This window comes from Psammomys obesus, unplaced genomic scaffold (genome assembly GCF_907164565.1).
Source record: "Psammomys obesus unplaced genomic scaffold, mPsaObe1.curated_primary_1811, whole genome shotgun sequence".
In the NCBI taxonomy this organism is placed as follows: Eukaryota; Metazoa; Chordata; class Mammalia; order Rodentia; family Muridae; genus Psammomys; species Psammomys obesus.
The window spans coordinates 2529698-2552011 of NW_026590859.1; the positions used below are offsets into that span (position 1 = coordinate 2529698).

At 55.0% G+C, this 22314-nt stretch overlaps 2 protein-coding genes across 2 annotated transcripts in view; one reads left to right on the forward strand and one right to left on the reverse strand.

Moving 5' to 3' along the window:
* The window catches only part of Hhat (hedgehog acyltransferase), a 199362-nt gene extending 191857 nt beyond the window's left edge, over positions 1–7505 (forward strand). The window contains exon 12 of the mRNA XM_055609242.1: positions 642–7505. Within this exon, the coding sequence (XP_055465217.1) occupies positions 642–733 (92 nt within the window). The 3' untranslated portion in view covers positions 734–7505. The remainder of the gene's footprint in view (positions 1–641) is intronic.
* The window catches only part of Kcnh1 (potassium voltage-gated channel subfamily H member 1), a 265929-nt gene continuing 251058 nt past the window's right edge, over positions 7444–22314 (reverse strand). The window contains exon 12 of the mRNA XM_055609189.1: positions 7444–8309. Within this exon, the coding sequence (XP_055465164.1) occupies positions 7452–8309 (858 nt within the window). The 3' untranslated portion in view covers positions 7444–7451. The remainder of the gene's footprint in view (positions 8310–22314) is intronic.

Sequence of the window (22314 nt, forward strand, 5' to 3'; positions counted from 1 at the left end):
TGTGTGTGTGTGCACATGTATGTGGGGAATATGGGCTGTGTGTGTGCGTGTGTGTGTGCACGCTGTGTGCAGAGAACGCCGTGTGTGCACATAGGCACGCGCACATGCCTGAGTGTGTGCAGGTACATACGTGCAGCAGGGGCTATGGAGCCCAGCGTAGGCCGTTGCAGTCCCTGGACCTGGGGCCTCTGGGAGTTGAGAGCCGCCCTTCGGGAGCTGAGCCCTCGCCCTCTGCAGAAGCAGAGTCTCAAGTGCCGAGCCGTGTCAGCCCTGGGCTCCGGGCCGTGAAGTTCAACACCCACCCTAGGGCCTTTCTGTGCGCTAAAACGTGGCCAACAGCGGCTCTGCATTTGGAGAGTGGCCGTAGCCCCCCAGGCCGTCTTCTCTCTGGCCCTTTGCTTTAGTCCCCACAGAACACACTCTTTAAAAGCTGCCCCGTCCCTAAGCGTGTCTGCTTTTGCAACAATGTAACCTTCACTTCACAGCGACCCTGATGAGAGCACAGGACCCAACCTGCTGGGTCCACACAAAGCGGGTCTTCTGGGGGCCTGTGTTTCTGTTGCCATCTCCTTGGGAGACAATTTGCCAGGAAGGCCTGCCCAGGCCTTCTCACCATTCTTCCTTTCTGCCTCTTCCCATAGGCTGGCCATGGGTGACCCTGTCTGTATTGGGATTCCTGTACTGCTATGCACATGTGGGTATCGCCTGGGCCCAGACATACACAGTTCTCTAATGCTGCTGAGCCAGGTCAGCCTTGCTGTCAGCCTTCAGGGACACGGCATTCCGCCCGGACCTCTCACTCAGAGACCGTCCCTGAGGGACCGCCTTTTACTCCAGGACAGTCCCTGAGGGCCACCTTCTCCAGGACAGTCCCTGAGGGCCGCCTTCTCCAGGACAGTCCCTGAGGGACCGCCTTCCACTCCAGGACATCCCTGAGGGCCGCCTTCCATTCATCTTCTCTCTGAGACTGGAAGCTTGATATAGCTCAGAAAATGTACAACCCCAAATCCTGTAGAGCTTCAAAGAGTTTCTACCCCAGAAGCTTCCTGCTGCGTAAGATGGAGTCCAGAGCAGTGTCCTCTCAACTAAACCTGGCGACATTTGTTCTAGATCCTCCCACAGACCTGTTGAGTTCTTTCTGCTCTACCAAAGATGCAGTGTGAGTTGAACTCAGAATCAACACTTTATTTTGGCACGGAAGTCCTGGTTAGGGAGGGCCCGCCCTCCCTGAGACGGTCTATAATACTTTGATGACCTGTTCCCATGTCCTGCACTGGGGGCTCTGGACTAGCCCTCACAGGACAGTCCTTGGTAGGGAGGCAGCAATCCACACTGCTTCAAGCGGCTAGAATGGGTGAGGTATGGCTGGGGCATTCTGGGAAGTTCTGCAGTATGAACTTTCCTGGGGAGTCCCCACGTAGCTGCTGCTTTCTGAGATCTGTGGCCATGGAGTAACACGGTCGTTCCTCTTCCAGCTGTTCTGCGCTGGAGAGTGGGGTCCACGCACAGGTGCTACTGGGCAAGGCCCCAGGGGCTAAGTCTGTTTTGCTCAGTGGGTTTTATTGCCTTATCTCATTCAAAGAAAGCAAAACCTTTTTTTGTTCCATAGATAATTCAGTTTTTTTTCTAGGCTTATTTTGTACATTTTTAAATAAAAATTTTGAGAGCACCTGCAGTCTCCACTGCCTGTGAATAGACCCCAAGTCTGGTTCCCGGCAACAGTCAGCCATCTCATCAGCCCTGGCAACTTCCGGAGCAGTTCTGGAAAACCGCTGGGCAAGGTGCGGAGTCACTGCCAGTCCCGGAACCCTCGGGCCCAGACCTAGCTCCAGAGCAAAGCCAGAGTCTGGTCAACTGCGGAGGTAGCTGGCACCAGGAGGGAAGCAAGACGCCCAAAGGCAACCAAAGTCCTGCTGGCATCGTGGTCGGTTCTTGGAGCCACAAAGAGTGCCGAATGGCATTACATTTCCAGGTGTGTGAGAACATGGTCTTGGTCCAGAGAAGATCACTCGTACCCGTGGGACCTGCTGCTGGCAACTGTGTGTGGCGGGCAGGGCCGGGCTCCCTTGCAGAAATGGAGACTATTTTCTCTGCTGTTGGCTGGCTATGTACTGGAAACCTAACTACAGCGTTTATACTTTAGGCAAACACCTCGGGATGGATGTGAACAATAGGGCTGAGCCCCACCCACTGCCCCAAAGGTCGTGTGAGTTAGTGCGCCTACTGCTAGTTGGGTTGACTAGTTAAAAATCCTATCTACGGGTTTAACCACGGAAGACTAAGGATGCAGTTAATGCTCAGCCGCTTATCAGCGAAGAGTCTGAACTGAGCATTAGTCATTTGGGATTTGGGTAGTCTCATCATTAGTTTCGCCAGGCCCGTCTGTAATCAAACAGGGGCTGAAGGGTGGCTTTAAAAATGCCACTGCTTGTTGTTGGCCAGGGAGGCTCTCCATGTCCCGACTGGCTTCCCGTACGGATCACTCATGCCAGAATTAAGTTCCACCGTCCGCAGAGAGGGAAGGACTTTTTGCACATTAGGTCACGGGGTAGTAATAAGACGTGGGTGCAGCGCTGTGGACTCTGGCTCCGTGTCTGCTGAGGAAGCAGCAGAGCTGTGGCTGCACTGTGAGAACTGTTCAGGCAGGTGGGCCTCTGCCTCAGGAGCCCTGGACACCATCATGACACGGGGTCAGAGGTCAATGCTGTTGACAGAGTCACTCACAGCTGTTTTTGCTCTTTTACAAAGTAGGGGCAACACTAATATGCAAAACTCAAGCCAATTTGCTCAAGATGAGAACGGCACGTTCGAGCAGGAGGCAGACCGGAGAGGTATGTGAAAGCAAATGCTGCGGTTTGAACGAGGTTTGCCCCCTCCACTGGAGCCTGAAGCCACGGCCATCGCCGTGGCTTGACTGTGAAGGACTCGTATCTTTAGGACTCGTGTCTAGAGGCAGCCTTTTAGTTTCCCACGGCAGAGGCAGAACCTGCTCAGGGAACAAGCATCGCTCCACTTCCCTGTGGCCACTCGGTGACCAGCGCTCAGACAGAAAGCATGCTGGCGCTAGCACTGTGATTTCCCCAATCCACGGTAGGTTCCTGTCGACTGCCAACAGGACAGGATCTGGAATTACCTTTGAGACAAATCTCTCAGCCTACCTGCACTTCTTGGGCTGGGATGATGGGCTGCAGAGAAAGAGAGAGAGAGAAACAGAGCTGAGGCTCGGACTGAAGTACATTGTGACCTCCTCCTGCCATGACTCCATGCCATGACGGACTGCAGCGCCCTCAAGCCATGAGCTGAAGTAAATCCTTCCTGCAAGCTGTTTCGCCCCAGCAACAAGAACTAATGCAAGGCGCCACCCACCCTCGAGCTTCCCAGACCTTCAAAGACACCTTGTTAGGTTTGTGTGCTGGGTGCAGGCACCTCGGGGCCAGAAGAAGCTGTCGGATCACTAGAGCCGGAGTTAGGCCAGCCACTCATGGAGGTCGTGAGAGCCAAGCACAAACTGCCGCAAGAGCAGACAGCACCTGACTGAATGACAGAAGAAAAGGCCACGGCAAACAAGCATCACATATAAAATAGTTTATTACCATAATAAATAAAATTTAACTTTTTTTACAAAGATCATTTGTGCTTGTTTAAAAATGTCAGGAAGGGGTGTCGTCTCTGGAGTGCCGCGTGCTCTCCACAGCCCCGCACCACAGTCACAGTGCGGCGCTTGGCAGCAGTCTCCGCTCATGTGCACTTCCTTCATTCACGCTCGTTCGGACAGAGGAAAAAGAAACGAAAACCCGGTAAAGGACTTGGCAGGACTGATGGAGACTGTTCGTAGGAGAAGCCCCAGATCGACAAGCTGCTCGTGAGCATAAATGTCCTTGCAGCTCGGGTGTGGACGCCCTCCAGCGGATGCTGAGCCCGCGTCTGAACATGAAGAGCTCCGCTCACGGGGCGCTGTGTCCCCCACGAGCATGCTGTCTGCTGATGGAGGAGCAGGGGGCTGGACGACCTGGAGTCACAGGTAGAGAATCAGTGTCCCGGGGGAAGGCTGGGCGCCCTGGAGACACTGCCACCAGGCCTGGCACCTTGGGGAATTCTAAGGCCGCCTTTAAGCTTCTGACGCGCTAGTGCGAAGACTGATGTGAGCTGCAGGTGAATTCACGCCGCCTTTGGGCTGTGAGAGGGGCAGGGAGGGAGTCTCCACACCCACACCCTGGCTGGAGAACGGTCCTCGGGAGCTCAGGGCCGGGTGCACTGCACTGGGGTGGAGAGCTCAGGCGCTGGTGAAGCGAGTGAGAAGGCAGGAATGGAACGGGACGACGGCGACGGCGGACATTGCGGGAGCAGGGCCCTCCGAGGGCTGGGCCTAGCAGGCCTCCTGTCTAACAGTGGGAGAGGGGCTAGGAAGGAGACAGGCCCCACCCCGCTGCATCTGGGCTCCGTTCAAGTGTCTTAAGGCTAAACATCTTTATTTGTAACTTCGCCAGGGCTCCGGAGAGGCCCTAGCGTGTCCCTGGGAGCTGTCAGTGTGACAGGGTGCCGAGGGTCTGGCCCTGACTGCTTTTTCTAGAGTACATTCAGTCTCTATTCCGACCCGCACACGGACACCTGGCTTCACACTCTCTCTTTTCCACTTAAGGATTCGGAAACTGAGGCCTGGGGGGGGCAGTGTTTCTCTACCCCTTGCCAACCATCCTGCTGCTGAGGCAGCCCAGAGGCGCTGACACGGCCCTAGGAATCGGTTGACAACAACTAAGGAAAGCCGGAGGTACTGTTCAGTGGCAAAGCTCTCCCCAGCATGGGCAAGGGCCTGGCTTTGACCTTCCGTGCCCAAACCAAGAAAGGACGCCCGCCGGGAAGCTGCTGCGATGGGCCCTGCTCCGGAAGCCGGCAGGAGCGGGTCAAGGTGCCTACATCAGAGCATCAGCAGGGCTGCACGGGGGAGGAGACTGCCCCTGCCTCTGGGATGGCGCGGCCGCCGGACGAGGCAGCGTGCCTACCGAACACGCAACTCTGCCACTTTGGTTGATGCCTAGCCCACACTACTGCATGCCTGCAGGAAGAGAGCAGGCTGTCAGCCAGAGCGGGGCCGCCTCCTGTAGCCTGCCAGGGAAGCCCCGGGGAGACGGCACTCTGTGTGGATGGCAGCCACAGTAGCTGGTTCAGACCGAGTGGCCAGCACAGGCTGGACCCCTCCGAAGAGGCAGAGCTCAGGCGTTGGTCTGAGATCTCAGGGTGGAGTCTGACACTTGGCAGTTCTGCTTCCCAGGCTCTCCTCGGCCAGCGGACAATGGCTCACACAGAAAGCCGCAGGCCAGCATCCTGCGCTCCTTGGTTGGGACCTCATAAAAGCTGGGTCGGCACCAGACAGCCCCTGGCCCAGTGAGTGCCGTGAGAGTTTAGAATTGTTTCAGAGAGGCCAATCAGAGCAAGACTGCTGGAGAAATGAGGAAAAAGAGAAGCCAGGCGCAAGTGTTCTGCAGGAACTCTGGGGTCCTACACTCCTAGAACCCAGGGTGGACAGAGACACCCCACCCCAAGGATGCAGACATCATTTGCATTGACCTCGGAGAGCGCTCACTGGCACTCCAGCATCTGGATCCCTCAGACCCCCATGGGGAAGAGCCACCCACCTCAGACAGCTGTTAAGGAGCAGCAGGCCGCTGCCCCACTGGCTGGCAAGACGCTAGAGGACCATTAAGCCCCAGAGCGGTCCAGAAGGAGCTCTGGAAGCAGGTGCTCCTGAGGCTGAGTGTGGCCCGGCCACGGGGCCTGCCTCCCCGAAGCTGAGCAGCTCCTAGACCTCAGCGCCAGGCTGGTGAGTATCCTTGAGGAGTGTCCTTGTGGGACAGTCAGGGGCAGTTGGCATCAGGCAGCCCACGAGGCTGCAGGCCTAGCTTTACCCAGAGTGGGCATCTTTGAATGCTGCCGCATCTTGGTCTAGGGATGCCCTGAGCCAGCCCTTAAGCAGTGTGTGAAAAGCTACATGCGTGCACAGCCCTGCTCTCCCAGGGCCGTCCATCCTGCACAGACGGCCATGCATCGAGACCCAGCAGGTGCCGGGGCCACCAAGCGGAACGCTACGCCTCTTTGGTAGAGCATGTCCTGAGCGCCAGGTTCAAGATGCCGCCACCCTGAACCGTCAAAGCTGTTGGCGCTAAGTGTGTGTCACTCGCTGTCCCAGCCCCTCTCGAATCTCACTGCACAGCTGAGATTCCAGGCTCCCCTGGCGCTGCTGCCACCCCTCCAGATGCACACCTGGGCTAGCTCCTCTGGCCTGTCCATGCCACTGAGAGAAGGCCGAGCATCTGAGCTCGAGCGACCGAGGCAGTGTGTGTCCCTGCCAGGAGGTGGCAATCTGCAGAGAGACGGCCCTGCGACCACACATCCCCAGCTTATCACAGAGACGTCATGAAAGCCAACGCGTCACTCTCTTTCTCCAGCTCCCTGGAGAATAATCATGGTCCTGCCATTATTTTTGGAGTAGGAAATAGGTTGGCTTTCAAATAAGGCTAAGTGTGGCTCCCACGTGTCCTCTATTGACCCCATGCACTGGACAAAAATCCCTACGAGAATCAAAATAGAAACCTAGTACTCGCTACAATCATTGTTTTCTGAGGTTGTGTGTGTGTGTGTGTTTGTTAGGAAAGCAACGCTGGGCTCCTGCCCCTTCCTGTCAATGCCCCACACCCTGAGGAGAGCCATGGCAAGCTTGGGAAAAGGTCGAGGCAGGGGCAGAGAAGCTCGCATCAGGAGGCCTTACTGTAGCATGGTGAGTGCCAGAGGGTGGGAGCTTCCGTGTCAGAAGCAGGCTGTGGACCACACAACAGATCCTGTTCCGAGCGAGGGCCCTCTCCAGCCCTTACCCTTGCCTAGCCTCTTCCAGGCAAGGGAACCCGAGGAGCCCAGCCCGCATCTCCATGGCACAAAGGCCCTCCTGCCCATCAAGCTCCCCTTATTGCAAGTTTGTTACAAATGGCAAGAGTAGGAAAACAGATGGTGATGTCAGACCCAGGGGGTGAATGCCCAGAAGTCCCTATGCCTGTCGTGGTCTTCGGGGGTCTTGTGAGGAAGCCCTGTGTGGTCTGTTCTCGGGGCTCTCAGGAGTTCCCACATGGCTGCTGTCCTCCTCCGGCAGTTTTAATCTTTTACAAACAGCGTTGGTAAAACCCGCTGAAGGAAATGCTCTTTGGCTAGGCAGCATGGCCCTCTTCCGTAACTGTCGGTGGCTGTCCACACGCAGCGGCCATCCTGCAGAGTGCTGTGCCCCTCGTGCTCCTCTTACGCCTTCCAGAGACCACGAATCCACACCTGCGCCATTTGGTCCCACTTTGACTTCCTGTCAGGAAAAGCCTACCTTGAAGGTTGTTGGTCGTGTGGGTGGTGGGGGTGTCGAGGGCGAGGGGACAGGCCTTTGTCCGTGATTTTTTGTTTGTTCTGAAATGTTCCTCTCAGCTTGCTCCAAAAATGTCTCTGTCTGACTCCGGGGACTGGGGCCTGGAGATGTCTCGAGCCTCCTGAGGAGACTGGGAGGGCCCTCTGGACATTAGTATCCTGAGTACCTCAGACAGCTGCTGCTCAATGGTGGCCATCTTGGCGTTCAAGGCCTTGATGTCTTCCTTCAGCTCATGCTTTACCTCCAGGACTGTGGCCTGCAGCGTCTGCTCGGGGATGGGGTAGAAGGAGTGCTTGGCCTCAGCCAGGATGGGGCTCCGGTCCTGAGGGCTCCTGGCCTCACCCACGTTGTCCAGACGTAGGTCACTCTTGGTGATTCCGCTGTCACAGGAGTCCGTCTTCTTCAGGGTGGCCTCGCCTGACGCCTTTGTCCTCTCGGGCAGCGTCTCCATGGACTCTGCCTTGGAGACCCGGTCCCAGTCCTCACCCTTCCCACAGGCATCCTTGAAGCGGGCCCAGCCTTTGCGCTTAGCACAGTCGCCACTGCCCGCCTTGGGACCTGGGCACTCTGATCCTGGTGCATGCAGCTTGGCATGGTCTGACACTGTGGAGGAGGAGGCTGCCTGGAAGGACACGGGTGTGGCGGGGCTCTCACGCACTGTGACCACACTGGCCTTCGCCAGGCTATGGTTGGCTGAGGTATGGTCCGTGAGGGCGTTGCCCTTCTCCACGTCCAGGTCGTCCGCGTCCCGGCCCCCTCGCTCTGCTGCCAGCCTGGCTTCTTTCTGCTGGCGGAACCTTTGGAAAAGTCTCCTGACAGGGTGGTCAGGAGGCAGGATGAGGGGGGCCTCATTCTTTCGTTTCATCCTCTCCTCCTCTTCCCGTTTCACATCGCTGATCTTCCGGAACACAATCTGGAGGGAGAGAGGACAGACACCCTGTATTAGCTGGAAGGAGCCCCAGATGTCAACTCACCCTGTGGATTCAGTCAAACAGCGGCCAGCCAGGGCTGCAGCCCACAGCACAGTCATAGCCCTGCCAGCCCCCGGGGCCATTCCTTCTGGCTGAGTGACATCACCTTCCTCTCCTGACGGTCCCCAGCTCTTCAGCATCACAGCAGCGGCTGCCACTGCTACCCTGCTCAGGAGGAGCAAAGCCCACCTTGGAGCGGGAGGCAGGCTGCCAAACTGCATCCTCCCGGCGCAGGCAGTAACTGGGAACCCCCCTTCCTTCCCCAGCTCGGGCCTCCTCAGGGGAAGGCCCTGGGACCGCCAAGATAAAAAGTCCCAGGGGTTCTGGTCACCAAAGTCCGACCATCTTTACAGCCTGCCTCACCCCACCGAGCTCAGCCAGTCCTCTGGCCTGGCAGTTCTGAGCTGCTTTGTGTTCGCCCAGCTCTGCAGCCCTTACTCTCGGTCTCACGGACACGTTTCTAATGGAGACCCTTCTGAAGGGCTGGCTGGAGAGGAAGCAGCTGAGAACAAGATGCCACTGGAGTTCCCTCCTGTCCTGCTGATAATAAGCGCTCACCTGGAAGGTTGCATGCCAGTGTCAGGCCCTTTGAGGCTTAACGGCATCCACAGTAACTGTTCAGGAACGGGGCCGTGCTGTACCCTCAGCGAGTGGGCCCTGGCTCAGAGACTGACCCAGACAGAGGGAAGGGACAGTCTGGCTCACCTCAGAGCTCCAGCCAGGGCCTGTCCTGACCATACTTCCTGTCCGGAAACCTCCTCACGGCTTCCTTGGTGTCCTCCTGCAGAGGCCAGAGGCTGTCCATCTGTACACCCCACCCCACCGACAGGCAGGGGAACCCAGAGCAGCCCTCTGGACAGCAGTGCCGCTCCCCCACCCCAGGAAAGGGCTAAGGGGTCCTTCAGGGCTGATGTGCAATGGAGGCTTTTCCATTTCAGCTGCTGGTTTGAAGACTTTAGTGGGATCTGTGCCAGCAGCAGCCATGACCATGCATTTTGACGAGCATTTTAGATAGAGTGGACAGGGCTGGCTGCGTGCGCCTGCTCACAATGAGGCCTGTGTCACCAGGCGAAGCACTCCTCCATCTGCTCAGACGCTTCCCCAGGGCAGGCCTGTGCCTCAGCAACGGTCAACAGAGCTCCAGCCCTGCACGTCCAAACACCTTCTGTGCAGACGAGGCTCTGGGGAAGGCAGGGCTGCCCAGCCCTCGCAAAGCGTTCCGTGAGGTTTTAAGAGTGCTCTGAGGTGGGTGCCGTTCCAAGCCAGGCTTTGTTGTAGGGCTTTTTGGAACCTGAGTGTGCACCTTATACGTGTCTAGGAAGAAAACTGCATTCAGAATTTCTTCTGTCTAGATTTAGTTTGTGTGGGGGCGTTTTGCCTACATGTGCACCTGTGTCCCTGTGCATGCAGTGGCCACAGAGGTCAGAGGGGGATTAGGATGGTTGTTGGCCACCACATGGGTCTTCTGGGGGAGCACTCTGTTCTGCAGAGCCTGTGGCCAGCTCAGTAGTCAGAATTCCTAGTCCATTTCCCCACACCCTTTCAAACAAAGAGTGTTTTCCAGAATTCCCTCGGGGTGGGGGGGCTCTGTCTTTGTTGTTAAGCCTTGGGGTTGACGATGTGGGGGGCTTCCCTGTGGGGGTCTTCCCTGCAGATGCTTGCAGCTTGAGGGCCACAGTGATCCACACTCCATGACACAGCTAATATGGCTTGCACAATAGGGGCCGAGCTCAACTGTCCTGCCCCAAGCCATACTGGATAATCTCAGGGCCCAGGCAAAGCCTGGCTTACTCCACCTAGGCCTCCTCCTGTCACACACTCCACCCTGCCATTCAGCTTGTCTTTGCTGTGAGCTCGAAGACTGAACTTGGCAGTCATTCACTCCAGCAGCCTTCCTTGACTCTCCCCACCCGACGTCAGGAAGCTCATCCTGATGGCGGAGCAGCAGGCAGCTCACCGCAAGCACAGTGAGAGCCTTTCCTGGTTGGACAGAAGCGCTCTGAAGGCAGAAAGCCACGTTTCCGCAACACCGCCACAGCATCGACAGCGCTCAGTACAAGGCTGCTAAGTCAGTGAGCACGCCTGTGCCCGTTATGACCGCTCCCATTGTGTCCGCATACAAGCACACATGCTCTCCACGTGTCCCTAGAATCTGCTTCCACTGCGCTCGCTCCAGTGGGGAAGGACAGTAGGTTCACGCTGGACACAGCATGTAGGCCCCTGAAGGATGCCCACGGCGACCTTCCATCGTTCCAGACCCACCTTAACTATGCCATTCTCTCCGTCTGACATGACCTCAGGGAGAGGATTGAATTTAGGAGGAGGACTAACAGATTTTTTTTTTTTTTCATGAGGACAACTGTTGTTGACTTTTCCTTCTGTATAAACTTGGCTCTTCCTAGAGAAGATAATCCAGTTTCTTGGGAAGGGACTGCCTGGGGAGTGTGAGGGGTGGAGTTCCACATGCTGAAGAAGCCTGCCCTGAGCCTGTCCCATCTGCTGACTCCCCAGGTCCCATCACCTCAGTGCCAAGCTTGTTTCTATGGGCTTTACTCTAAGAATTCAAGGAAAGTTTCCTTGGCCAAGAAACTACTAGGTAACTTGAAAGTTCCCCTCTGACTCCATTTTTAATAATTTAAAAGTTATTAAAATCTGAGTGATTTTAGTAATTTGTCCTACGTCCTGGTAGTATGCCCCAGCTTAGAGCACACCCTCCAGTATAACCTCCCGGAAGCCACGTGTGAGGCCATGGTTTAAATGTCCCCCCTTAGGCTGCACTGTCTGAACGCTTGGTCCTCAGTTGGTGACAGTGTTTCAGGGGAGAGCTTCGAGGGGCACAGCCTTACTGGCAGAAGTATATCAGTGGGGCAGACTTTGGGAGCTTGGGTCTTTGCCCTTCCTCAGGATCCGCTCTGCTTCGTTCGCTTGTAGTCAATGGTGCAAGCTCTTTGGCTTCTGCTCTGGCTTCGTTTGCCACTAGCTGCCATGTCCCTGCCATGGTGGACTCTTAATCTCTCTGGAACTGCAAACCAAAATAAACTTTCTTCCACAAGTCTCCTTTGAGTGGATGTTTTGTCACAGAGGCAGAAAAGCAACTCTCATACAGTGTTTCCTGTGAGGCATGCCTGCAAGAGTCACCACTGCAGCTTGACACCTGAGGAAGCTGATCAGTGGCCTGCTCAGTGTCACGTGGACAGTTAAAAGCAGGACTTTAGGGTGTGGCCTGTGCTCTCTCCTTCCCAAGAAATGAGCACAGAGACTGCCCCAGCAGAGAGGTGCTGGGGCTACACAGAGATCCGTAGTCACTCACTGGAAGGACCAGCTCTGGAGACTGGCCAAATCTGCTGGCATAATGGACACATCCAAACCCTCCCTGGCTCCAGCCAGGGTCCTTCCAGCTCATGGGAACGATTTCTCTTGCCTGACAGGCCAGGCATGGGAGGCCCAAGCTGAGTACTGCACATTCCAGGCCTTACTATGCCGTTGGGAAACAGGAAGTCCTCAGAGCAGGCATGGCTGCTCTGATGTACAGCACTCACACAGCTTTACACTGCCCTGAGCAATGGCCTGAGCCGGGAGTTCATTAACTCTGTTATTGAGTGAACTGACAACATGAGGATCCTTAGGCTGCACAGCTTTTGTGAGCAACTATTTTTAACTTTATGTGAAAACATGGGCCTTGTGTGACCGGAGGAGAAATAGGACGATCGACCACCTCTGCTGGATGCCTCAGAGGAGAGTCCACAGGGCTAGAGAGCTGGAGACGGCCATAAAGTGCTTCATGGGAACAAGAGGATCCAGGCTCAGTCCCCAGCGCCCTCATAAAAAGGCTGGGCGTAATGCGCCCAACTGTAAACCCCGGGCTTGCAGTAGACAGGAGCCTCTCTGGGGCTCACTGTCGTCTGGACAGGCAAGCTCCAGGCTCACAGAACTCCAAGAAAAACAACGAGAGGGCGCCCCCATGGGCGGGCGCACACATATGCAGGTACAGGCGCACGTGAGCGTTAACCCACACATACGGACACGCACATGAATATGTATACACATAAATCATGCACATACACGTAAAAAGATCTAGCCTCGGGTAGAGCCCCACTCAAGTGACAGTGAAGATTAGGTCAAGGAGACCCCCAAAGTCACTGTCCAGGAGGATCACAGCCATGCAAAGAGTGGAGAAGCAAGCCTGGGGGCGGTGGGCCACCTGGAACCTTGACCCCAGGAGGATGGGGTCACCAAGCTATTTAAGAGAGCTCCAGCTGTGCAGTGGGGGCTTCGTTTTTTGTTGACGCAAGCCAGAATCAGTGAAGAGAGGATCTGTTACAGCAGAGCCCAGACTCCTCTCTGTGTCCCCAGGGCCAGGGCCAGGGCCAGTCTGGGGCTGGTTCAGGCTAGGTGCCCTAGCTTCCTTTGTGATTTCCTTAGCCACAAGCCCTCTGTCAGTAACCCTGCCTGGCAAAGCAGAGCAGAAAACATGAAGATTTCCAGACTGGGCCATTTAAGAAACTTAAAACATGGAAGAAACAAACTACAGACGGGATGAGAGAAGGGCAACTAGCTGGACTTTGATTTTGAAAACGCCACTACTTAAGCCCCCCACCCCACCCCCAGAATCAAATGCTGTCACTTAGTTTTCCTTTACCAGCCTCAGGAATATTTCACTGCCCAGAACTTTGGATGCTGAGCCTCAGGAGCGGAGGTGGCACCAGGGAGACCGAGCAGGTCCGAGCTCTCTGAACTGACAGTGTTCTCAGGACCCGAGGCTGCTGAGGTAAAGCACTGCCTTGCCCTCCAGGGATGCCAGGATGCACAAGTCAGACCCTGCCCTCACACCTGGAGCAGTCAGCGGGCTGGGGGAAGGGAAACTCACGAAGTCACCATCAGTGACGGACTGCGAGCACATGCGCTAGGTACCACACAGGGGTGAGACACGGGCGTCACAGCAGATAACATCGTCTAGGGATACCACCAGGATAAGGGGGTGCTCCCTCAGTAAAGCACTAGCAATTAGTTCTTCTTTGTGGTCGAGAAGGCTGAGCTAGGACAAAAAGGCGAAGGAACAGCGCACGCCAAGATCGCAAATGCCCCGTAAGGAAGAACAATGTTTCTGCGACGGCAGCCGCAGGGGGAGGGGTTGGCTCTGATGGACAGGACTCTGCCTCGGGTGGCTTTGAGGAAGTAGTCCGGGAAGCTGTCTGACCTTCCTAAGCCTTAGCTGCCTTATGTACGGACTACTTCCTCGAAGCCACCCGAGGAGAGTCCTCCCTTCTCCGCAAGCCAAAGAGGTGGGTGCATCCCTGCTGCGCGATGACGTAAGCGGCCATGGGAAAGCCAGGCGGGACCCAGCATCGGCAGGGCATCGGCAGGGACCCTGGACCTGGCTTCGAGCCCATGCTGGGCTCTGTGCTGAGCTCCCTTGAGGGCTGAGGAGATGCTGCTGGGGCTGAGACTTCAGACAGCCTCATTTCTCTCCCTCAGTCTTGGGTACAGGGGCACATTTGTTTTCAAGGCCAGGGTCACCAGCGCAAGGCAGTGAACGTACCAGCAGGTCTCCCCAAGCACACGGAGAAGCGCCGTGCTCCTGCCACTTGCTACCTCCGTGAGGACCGTGTGCCCTCCTGTTGGTCAGGACTAGGGACCAACCCCTCCCTGAACGTCTGTCCACACAGTCTGCCAAGGGTGTCAACCATTCCGAGACTCTTCTGCCACCACCCACCGGGCCAGCCTATTCCCAGGTCAGCAGGGGTACTCTAAGTTTCAAGAAGCGGCTGGTGTGAGGTTAGGGACTGGGGTGCTCACCGAGTGGCCAGGCTGCCTCTGCCACCTTTGCTCTGCATTTATGCGTGGGCGCTATCATCCTGGGTCCACAGGGCATGGCAGCCTGCAGGCTCCGCCTCTCTCTTCTAAACACGCACAATGGCTACAGTTAGGTTTGAAGCCACTGCAGACAAGAAGGCTGGAGTGCCCGTTGGAAAATTAGCCTTGGTCACTGGAGTGGACCCAGAAGTGGCCATCAGGATCAGGACAGATTAGCCTTGGGTCCCATGCCCATCGGCGACCTACCCTCGAAGCCTGATGCTGATGGCCTGGGGGCTGACAGACCTCAGAAACCAGCCCCACGAAGTGGAGCCCCACCCACAGAGGCAGTGTCTGCCCAGCTGGGTCTGCCGGCATCCCCAGAGAGCTGGGACAGGAAGGGCTTAGGACTGTAGAAACCAGTCCCAGCTTCAGGAGTACAGGTACCCCAAGAAAGAGACAGAGGAATAAGGAGATGGAGGGAAGACAGACTGACTTGCAGAAAAGCCTCAATGGGAAGCAAAATGAAATTGAAAATAAGAGCAGGAAAAGGGACAAGAGACATTAGTGTGTCAGCGAAGTGAGCCCTGCTATCGTGACCTCATGAGCACACACTGGGGCCCAGATCGTGGGACGGCAGCCATGTTGATCTGGTTTGAAGCCTCATGTACGTATGAACCACCGGGCTGCAGGGCACAGAGGCAGGGTACTGCAGCTACGGAGGAAGAGCTGGAGCCGAGAGGGCGATGAGGCTGGTCACCCTTCCCTGACATGCAAGCCTGCGGGATGAGCTCAGAGTGTCAGGCAGTGCTGCTCCCTTCTGGAGTCTCACTGGGGAAACAAAGGCTACACACCCGAGGTGAGACTGGGCTTGCTTTCCTTCTTGCCGTTGTCGCCTCCCAGCCGGCCTGTCACAGACCCACAGGCAAGCCACCTTCTGCAGAGTGGTCTCCACCCACACGCTGTTTCCAGAGTTTGGACCTAGCTTCTCTCTCCAAAGTGTCTCTCTGTGCCATTCTCACACTCACTGCAAAGAGATCAGCATCCTCTGCCAGATGCCGATGAGTGAGTGAGTTTGATGACACAGTGCCTGCTGACGGTCACTCCCGCTGTGTCTGCCCTGTGGCACACTGACCTTAAAGTCTTGCCTTCCTTACACGGAGACTGTGACCCCGTGTGGGCTTCGATGGAAGGGACAGGCTTATAAACTGGCTGAAGGGCCCAGGGTGCTTTCGTAAGGAGGGACCGGAGCCCTGGGACCGAGCAGTTGTCGCCAGGCAGCAGCACTTCACACCATCAAAACAGCAGGAATCGGAGACGCTGTTGAAGAGCCTGATGTCCTGGCAGGACCCACAGGGCCCTGCCTTCTCCCTGCTTCCCACACCCAGCTTCCAGCAGATTCTGTCTTTCCTTTCAGTGAACACTGGCTACCTGAGACACTCCTATAGGCTCATATTTCGCCGGTTCATCTCCAGCTGGTGGCACTGTTTTGGAAGATTCTGGAGGCTTTGGTGTGTGTAACTAACATGTATGGAGCAAAGGGTGCTGGCAGGGAAAGAGGGCTATAGAGGTAAGAGTTCGAGATGACTGTGGTACTCAGTGTCATGTCACCTAATAAGGACTCCTCAAGAGCTCTCTTGATTGGTGGCGTGGGAAGCCCGCCACAGTCTGTTTGTGCCTTCTGATGGCAGCCCCGGTAGAAAGGCGGGGCAGGAAAACCAACATTCACCTTGGCACACTTGGCCCATGCTCTTGCTGCAGAACCGAGCTGGTTTTCTCTGTTAACTCTGTTTGACCCTCTGCTGAGGTTCCAGGCTTCCATCACAAACTAAGGACCAGCAGCTCTCTGGGAGCCTCCAGGTTTTCAGTGCCAGACTGGGTCTACCACGGCACCCAGCCTTGTGGACCGAACAGCTAGTGGCTATTCTGTGACCGTCATGATGGACTGTGCCCTCAAAATGTAAACCAAAATAAAGCCCTTCTGCACTACGTTAATTCTGCCACCTACTTTGTCACAGGGATGAGAAGAAAAGCCAACAGAGCTCCAGCAGTTTAACCACATGTGTCAACGCCGTGATTGAGAATGACGCACACCGACTACTCAGCCCTGGGCAGAACTCCCGTCTCTCCGGAAGTCTTTAGGATTCTTTACTTACTTGTCCCCAAAGTTCCCGCCCAGCTCAACCATGTGCTTTGACATGGATTTCGTGCAGGCAGGTGCACCTCTGATGCTCCAGCAAGCTGAGGATGCTTGTTCTTCTGTTCTGAAGTGCTATTTTGTCTGATGGTTTTCCTCTCCTCTTTCTGCCTCATCTTTGAAGTTCTATGAGCTGAGATGTAGCACTGATGTCTGCATTTCACTCCTCCCCTTCTGCCCTTTTCCTGCAATCTTATCATCTTATTACCATCAGGAAGATCCTTCTGACTTATCTTTTAGGCTTTGTTGTAAATTTCCTGCTACACATTATTTTCCAAAACATAAAGCCCTTCCTTGTTTTTGATCGTTTCTTCTCCGTAGTGAACTGTTTTGTTCCATCATCTGCTGGCTGTGTGTTCTCATTGGAGGGTTTTATTTTGCTCTCTGTGCTAGCACTCGCCAGGGTGTGTGAGGTGAAGATGTGAAGCTGGGGCTCTCCCTGCAGCTCAGGACCCCTGGGCCAGCAGCTTGGTTCACAGCTGAAGTCCACCCCACTGTGATTTGTGCTCCCAGGGTACAGTGGTGTGAGATTTTCATATATGAAAGATTTACACTGTGTCTGCATGCGTGAACCACGTGTGCCAGCGGGTGTCAGATCCCCCAGAACTAGAGTTAGAGAGTTCTGAGCCACCTGATGTGGGTGCTGGGAATCTAACTCAGGTCCCGTGGAAGAGCTGAGCCATCTCTGCAGCCCCGGGATTACAGTTTTGCAGGAAAAGGCAAAGAAACAGTTCTTTTTTAAAGCTTACAACAGCCCCTCCTTGGGGCTTTGGGTAGCTTCCTTGCCTTATGAAACAGTTACTACTTCTGTTTATATTCTTCAGAAATCTGTTAAAAAGCACCTTGATGGCACCTTTTTCTATTTTTTATTTTGTTCTCAAGAGCTTCCAACTAAACAAATAAAACAAGCCTAGTATAATGTCATTGAGTTTTCAGGAAAACGAAGATGGATGACCTGGGTCTGTCTACCCCAGGTTTAAAAGGTCTACTGGAGTCCTTTTAAACTATGTACACAGAAATCATATAAAGTATAAATAAATATTTTAGTTAAAAGACAAACAACATAATAAAAATATATTTAAAATTGATAAGCCAAAAATTGCTTTTAGAGATGGATAAAGAAGAATGTTCTACTGTTCCAGTTTTTAAATGGGTTCAAAGATGGTTGAGGCCCCAGAAAAGGAAATGTAATGGCGGCTTAGCACATGGGAAAACACCCAGTCCTGCTCATATTAAGAGTGTAAGTTAAAAGCACTCCAGGGCACACACTCCTGAGTGTACCAGCCCGCACTGTGGGCAGGGGAGCAGGGGAGCTGTACTTGTTGTTTTCATTTCCTCAGAAGAGAGGATGAGAATGGTACCCAGGCTTTACGATTACACAGCTTGAGCTGAGCCCAGAGCATTTCTATCTAACTCTCCGTAGGCCTGGAAGCTTCTAGGCCTCCTTACAATCTAATCTTCATGCCTGCACCTTGAAGGCTTCAGCTTCCAGACTCCGTCTGCTAGCCTAGGCCTACAATGTTTTCACAAAACATTGTTCTGAGACTTACTGTTGAATAAGCTCACCCTTCCTAGTTCTTTCTAAACTCTGGCTGGCTGGTTCAATTCACCTCTTCTAGCTCAAACTCCTCTCCAAGCTGACTGCTTCAAACTGGGTTCTCTCTACTTCTCACTGGATTGCTCTGCTTGGAAAAACTGTCTCTGAGCTCCATGAGCTGAACTGTGCGAATTCAACTGCACTCAACTGAACTGCACTGCACTCCTGAACTCTACTGTACTGTTTCCACAAACTCTTTGCTTTCTCTCTGCGATGTTTTAAGTAGCTTCTCTTTCCTTTCTGTTCTTGTGAAAGTTGTGTGCATCCTATCTCTGACTTGTCACTTTGTCCTTCAATAGACACTATTTGGGATTAAAGGCATGTCTGAATTCAGCCAGATCACACAGATGTAGGCTTTGGATGTGACCCCTTGCCAGAGCAGCCATGTTTCTGGATTAAGATTCCTCTACAAGAAAGCCAGCACCTCAAACAGCTTTGCCAACAATCTGAAACTTCCCAAACAGCCATTTCCCTATCTATGTGGTGGGTAACAATTTCTGTTTCCAAGGGAGACTATAAGGATGAAAAGAAAGAGTGCTTGCCTGGCACATGTGTGACACACACAGCTCAATACCATCTGTTACTGCACGGGGTCTCACGGCGCTGTCTTCAAGGGTGCTGCTCTTGAGGGCATCAGTGCTGCCTTAAACAGCAATGGCGATGCCTGGCTTTTAAGGGTAACAGCCCACTGTTCAGATGTCCTTCCTTGGGCTCGAAATCTGTTTAATCACACTGGGAACCAGCCCAGCCCCAAGCATGGCATAGGCCAGCAGTTAGATGAGCCAGGCAGGTAAAGATGGCGGTAAAGATGGCGCTCCAGGCAAATGCAGGAACATCCCTGTCATGTGGCAGCACTTAGAGAGACATCACATCACTAGGGAGCTGCCACACACTCCCAGGTTAGCTTAAGGAAACAACGCCCAGACAGGGCAAGGCACCCTTGGCTGGACAGACCCCATGATGGAAGCTCCTTGGGTCAAGGGTGGGAAGCTTCCGGGGTCCACCCTGCCCTCTGCTGAGAAGGCTAGAGGAAGGGAGGCAGGAGGAGCAGCCTGACCCAGGTCTCAATAGGAGGAGGGACCATGGCTTCCTGTCATTAGGGTGTTTAGGTTTTCATCTGCATCCCTGGCAACAGTCTCCAAGCCAGGGAGATTAGACTGGGCCTGACGCTGTCCTTCCTCCAGCCACTCCTGTCTCTGCGACCTTGTTTCCTCCCATGGCTAGAGCCAGAAGAGGGTCTCTGCTTTCCAGAGCTCCCTGTTCAGGCAGCCATGCCTCCACCCACCATTAACAACAGACAGGTGGCATTTGCTCAACAGGAGCCTGGCACATACATTGTCTCTTTAGGGACTGCGGTCGGAGCAAACCCTCCCCTTGCCTGAGTACACAGGATGGCCTGGCTCCCGTGGCCATCATGCTAGTCTCCTTCTCAAAGTCCACCCCTCCAGTGGCCATGTCTGGAATTCATCAGCTAATGGTCAGCTGCATATGCAAGTATTCACTTTCATCTAATTAAATCCAATCCGGCCTCACACTTCTTTCCAGACATGAAGAGCAGCTGGTCAGGACCTTTTCCTCCCACAAGTGATTCATTCAGAGCCTTCTCTCTACCCTACTGCAAACCTCTGCCCCTGTTCTCTTCACAAGCAGACAGGGGATGGGGGTTAGGTAGATAGAGGCTGGGGAAGAAGGTGGATGGAGTCTGGGGAAGGAGGGAGGGAGGGTGGATGGAGTCTGGGGAGGGAGAAAGGGTGGATCAGGCTGGGAAGGGAAGGAGGGTGGATAGAGTCTGGCGAGGGAGGGTGGATGGAGGCTGGGGAGGGAGGGTGGGTGGATGAGGCTGGGGAGGGAGGGAGGGTGGATGGAGGCTGGGGAGGGAGGGAGGGTGGTTCAGACTGGGGAGGGAGGGAGGGTGGAGGAGGCTGGGGAGGGAGGGAGGGTGGATCAGGCTGGGGAGGAGGGCTGGGTAGATAGAGCTGGGGGCTGGAATCTGCTGTAGAGATGGAGGAGGTAGCTTCATCTCCTGTTACCCTGTCAGGCCAAGGGTAGAGGTAAGTGAAGGCAGCCGCTGAGAGCCTCCGGGAGGCAGGACTATCATCTCTGGCCTGTGAGGAGCCCCCTGGCCTGAGCCTACCCTTCTGCCTGCAGCCTTGTGCTATTCTTGCTGGAGCACATGAGGACTGAGAAAGTGCAGAGAAGGCTTTGGGACCTGAGGCCTCCTCCCTGGCTTTGCCTGGTTACAGTAACCTGGAAAGGGCTGTGGCCAGATGACAAGAGCTCCGCCCTGCAATGAGTGCGCTGTGGGTAACAGGGTGATCCCTGGCCAACGGCTAGGAATGCTGGGTGGGAGGGGCTCTTAGCCAGTCCAGAGCTGCCAAAGAGCCACCCTGGCCCAGGGCCGCCGTTTCATGTGACTCAGAAAGTGGAACAGAGGGCAGGCACTCAGGTAACAGGGCTCCGTGGCCCAGGGCCTTTGCCTCTCTCATTCCCACAGGACGAGCTTTTCCTCCGTCTGCATCCAGAGCAAGTCCCTGACTTAGAATCAGCCCCTGCTCCTTCGTTCCCTGTTCCCAGTTTCTGCAGGAATCTCAGACTCGGCATTCCCTGTCTCCGCCTGAAGCGCGCCTGCCCAGCGCCGCCCACGGTAACCCCTGGTGCCAGCGCTGGACGCGAAGGGCCAGCTTCCTTGTACAGTGTGTCTCCGCGGACCTGGACGCCTGCCCTGTAGTGGCTCCTCTCACCAGTCCATTTTACAGATGCAGAAAACGAGACTCGGACAGCTGAAGTGGAAGAGCTGGGGCCGAGGCTGCTTGCCCTTCAGCACGGCTCCTCACTGTGGCTGAGGCATTCACACTGAACCCTGCCCTCCACTGCGGCCGCCGGAGCAGACATCTGCTCCATTTACCCCCTCTGCTACCAGCCTGCACGGCCCTCGTCCCGTAGACACAGCTGGGTGGGGCACATTCCCTGTGCTCGAAGAAGCCCTGCCCCACCCACAGCACTGCTGAGCGAAGGGGCACACAGCCGCAGAAGGCCATCAGGAAGGAGGCAGCCTGTGAATGAAAGGCCAGTAGGAGCGGCCTTTGCTGGAGTGACTGTCGCAGGAGCCTGCACCTGACTCAGCGCCAGCCCGATGGACAGCTATGACTCAACTATAAAACACTGCTGGTGCCGAATGCCTCAGCGCTACAGAGGGAAACTGAGGCCCTCCAGCTTCCTGTCAGAGCCTCAGGCCCGCGTCTTCTCACTGGCTGAGCCCAGCCCAGGTGTGCAGAACTGCTGTTTTCATCTTTGCAGAGGAGAAACCATACATTCACACCCACGGATGCCAGTCAGTGACAAAATCCCTGGAGGGTTGGAGGAGGCACTTCAGTGGCCTGCACTGTCCCCTCACACGTGACAAGTGTAGTGAGCCCCATGCCAGGCCCCATGCAGAAGGTCGGGTGCGGAGAACAAAGCCCGTCCCCCGTTTTCCGGGAATTCAGTCTAGGAAAGGGCAGGGGTGTGTGCGTGCATGTGTGTGTGTGTGTGTGTGTGTGTGTGTGTGTGTAGGGGCTGTATACAGGTGTGTGTGTGTGTGTGTGTGTGTGTAGGGGTGTATCCAGGTGTGTGTGTGTGTGTGTGTGTGTGTGTGTGTGTGTAGGGGTGTATCCAGGTGTGTGTGTGTGTGTGTGGGTGTGTGTGTAGGGGTGTATCCAGGTGTGTGTGTGTGTGTGTGTAGGGGTGTGTCCAGGTGTGAGTACAGGTGTGTGTGTGCATGGCTATCTTGTATGCACAAGTCTGTGTGGCTGTACTTGGCTGTGTGTGTGCTCATGTATAGGGTGTACGGGTGTGAGTGCGAGCCTTGCGTGTACAGCTGTACAGCTGTGTGTATAATGTGGATGCCTGAGCATGCACACGGGTGTGAGTACGCCGCTGTGCAGATGGTTATGCGTATACAGTGGGTATGTGTGTGGATGTGGGAAATACGTCTGTGTGTGACTATAGACGTGTATGTATGTTGTGAAGAGTGCACGCATCTGTGTGTGTGTGTGTAGGGGGACACGAGCGTGTGAGCATGTACGCGTATGTGCATGCGTGTGCGTGTATACTCATGTCCACACAGCTGTGTGCGAATACAGGGTATGTGTGTGTGGCTGTGTGTACAGAATGGTGTGTGTAGGGGGCATATATCTATGCGCGTGAGTGTGTGTGCGTGGGTGCATGTATGCGGGCGCACATGGATGTGTCTCTGAATATAAGTGTGCGCATATGTGTGTGAGTACAGGCATATGTGTGTATGGCTATTACATGAATGCTGTGTGTCTGTATATGTGTGCAAGTCCAGGTGTGTGTGTATAGCTGTGAGCTGTGTGTATGC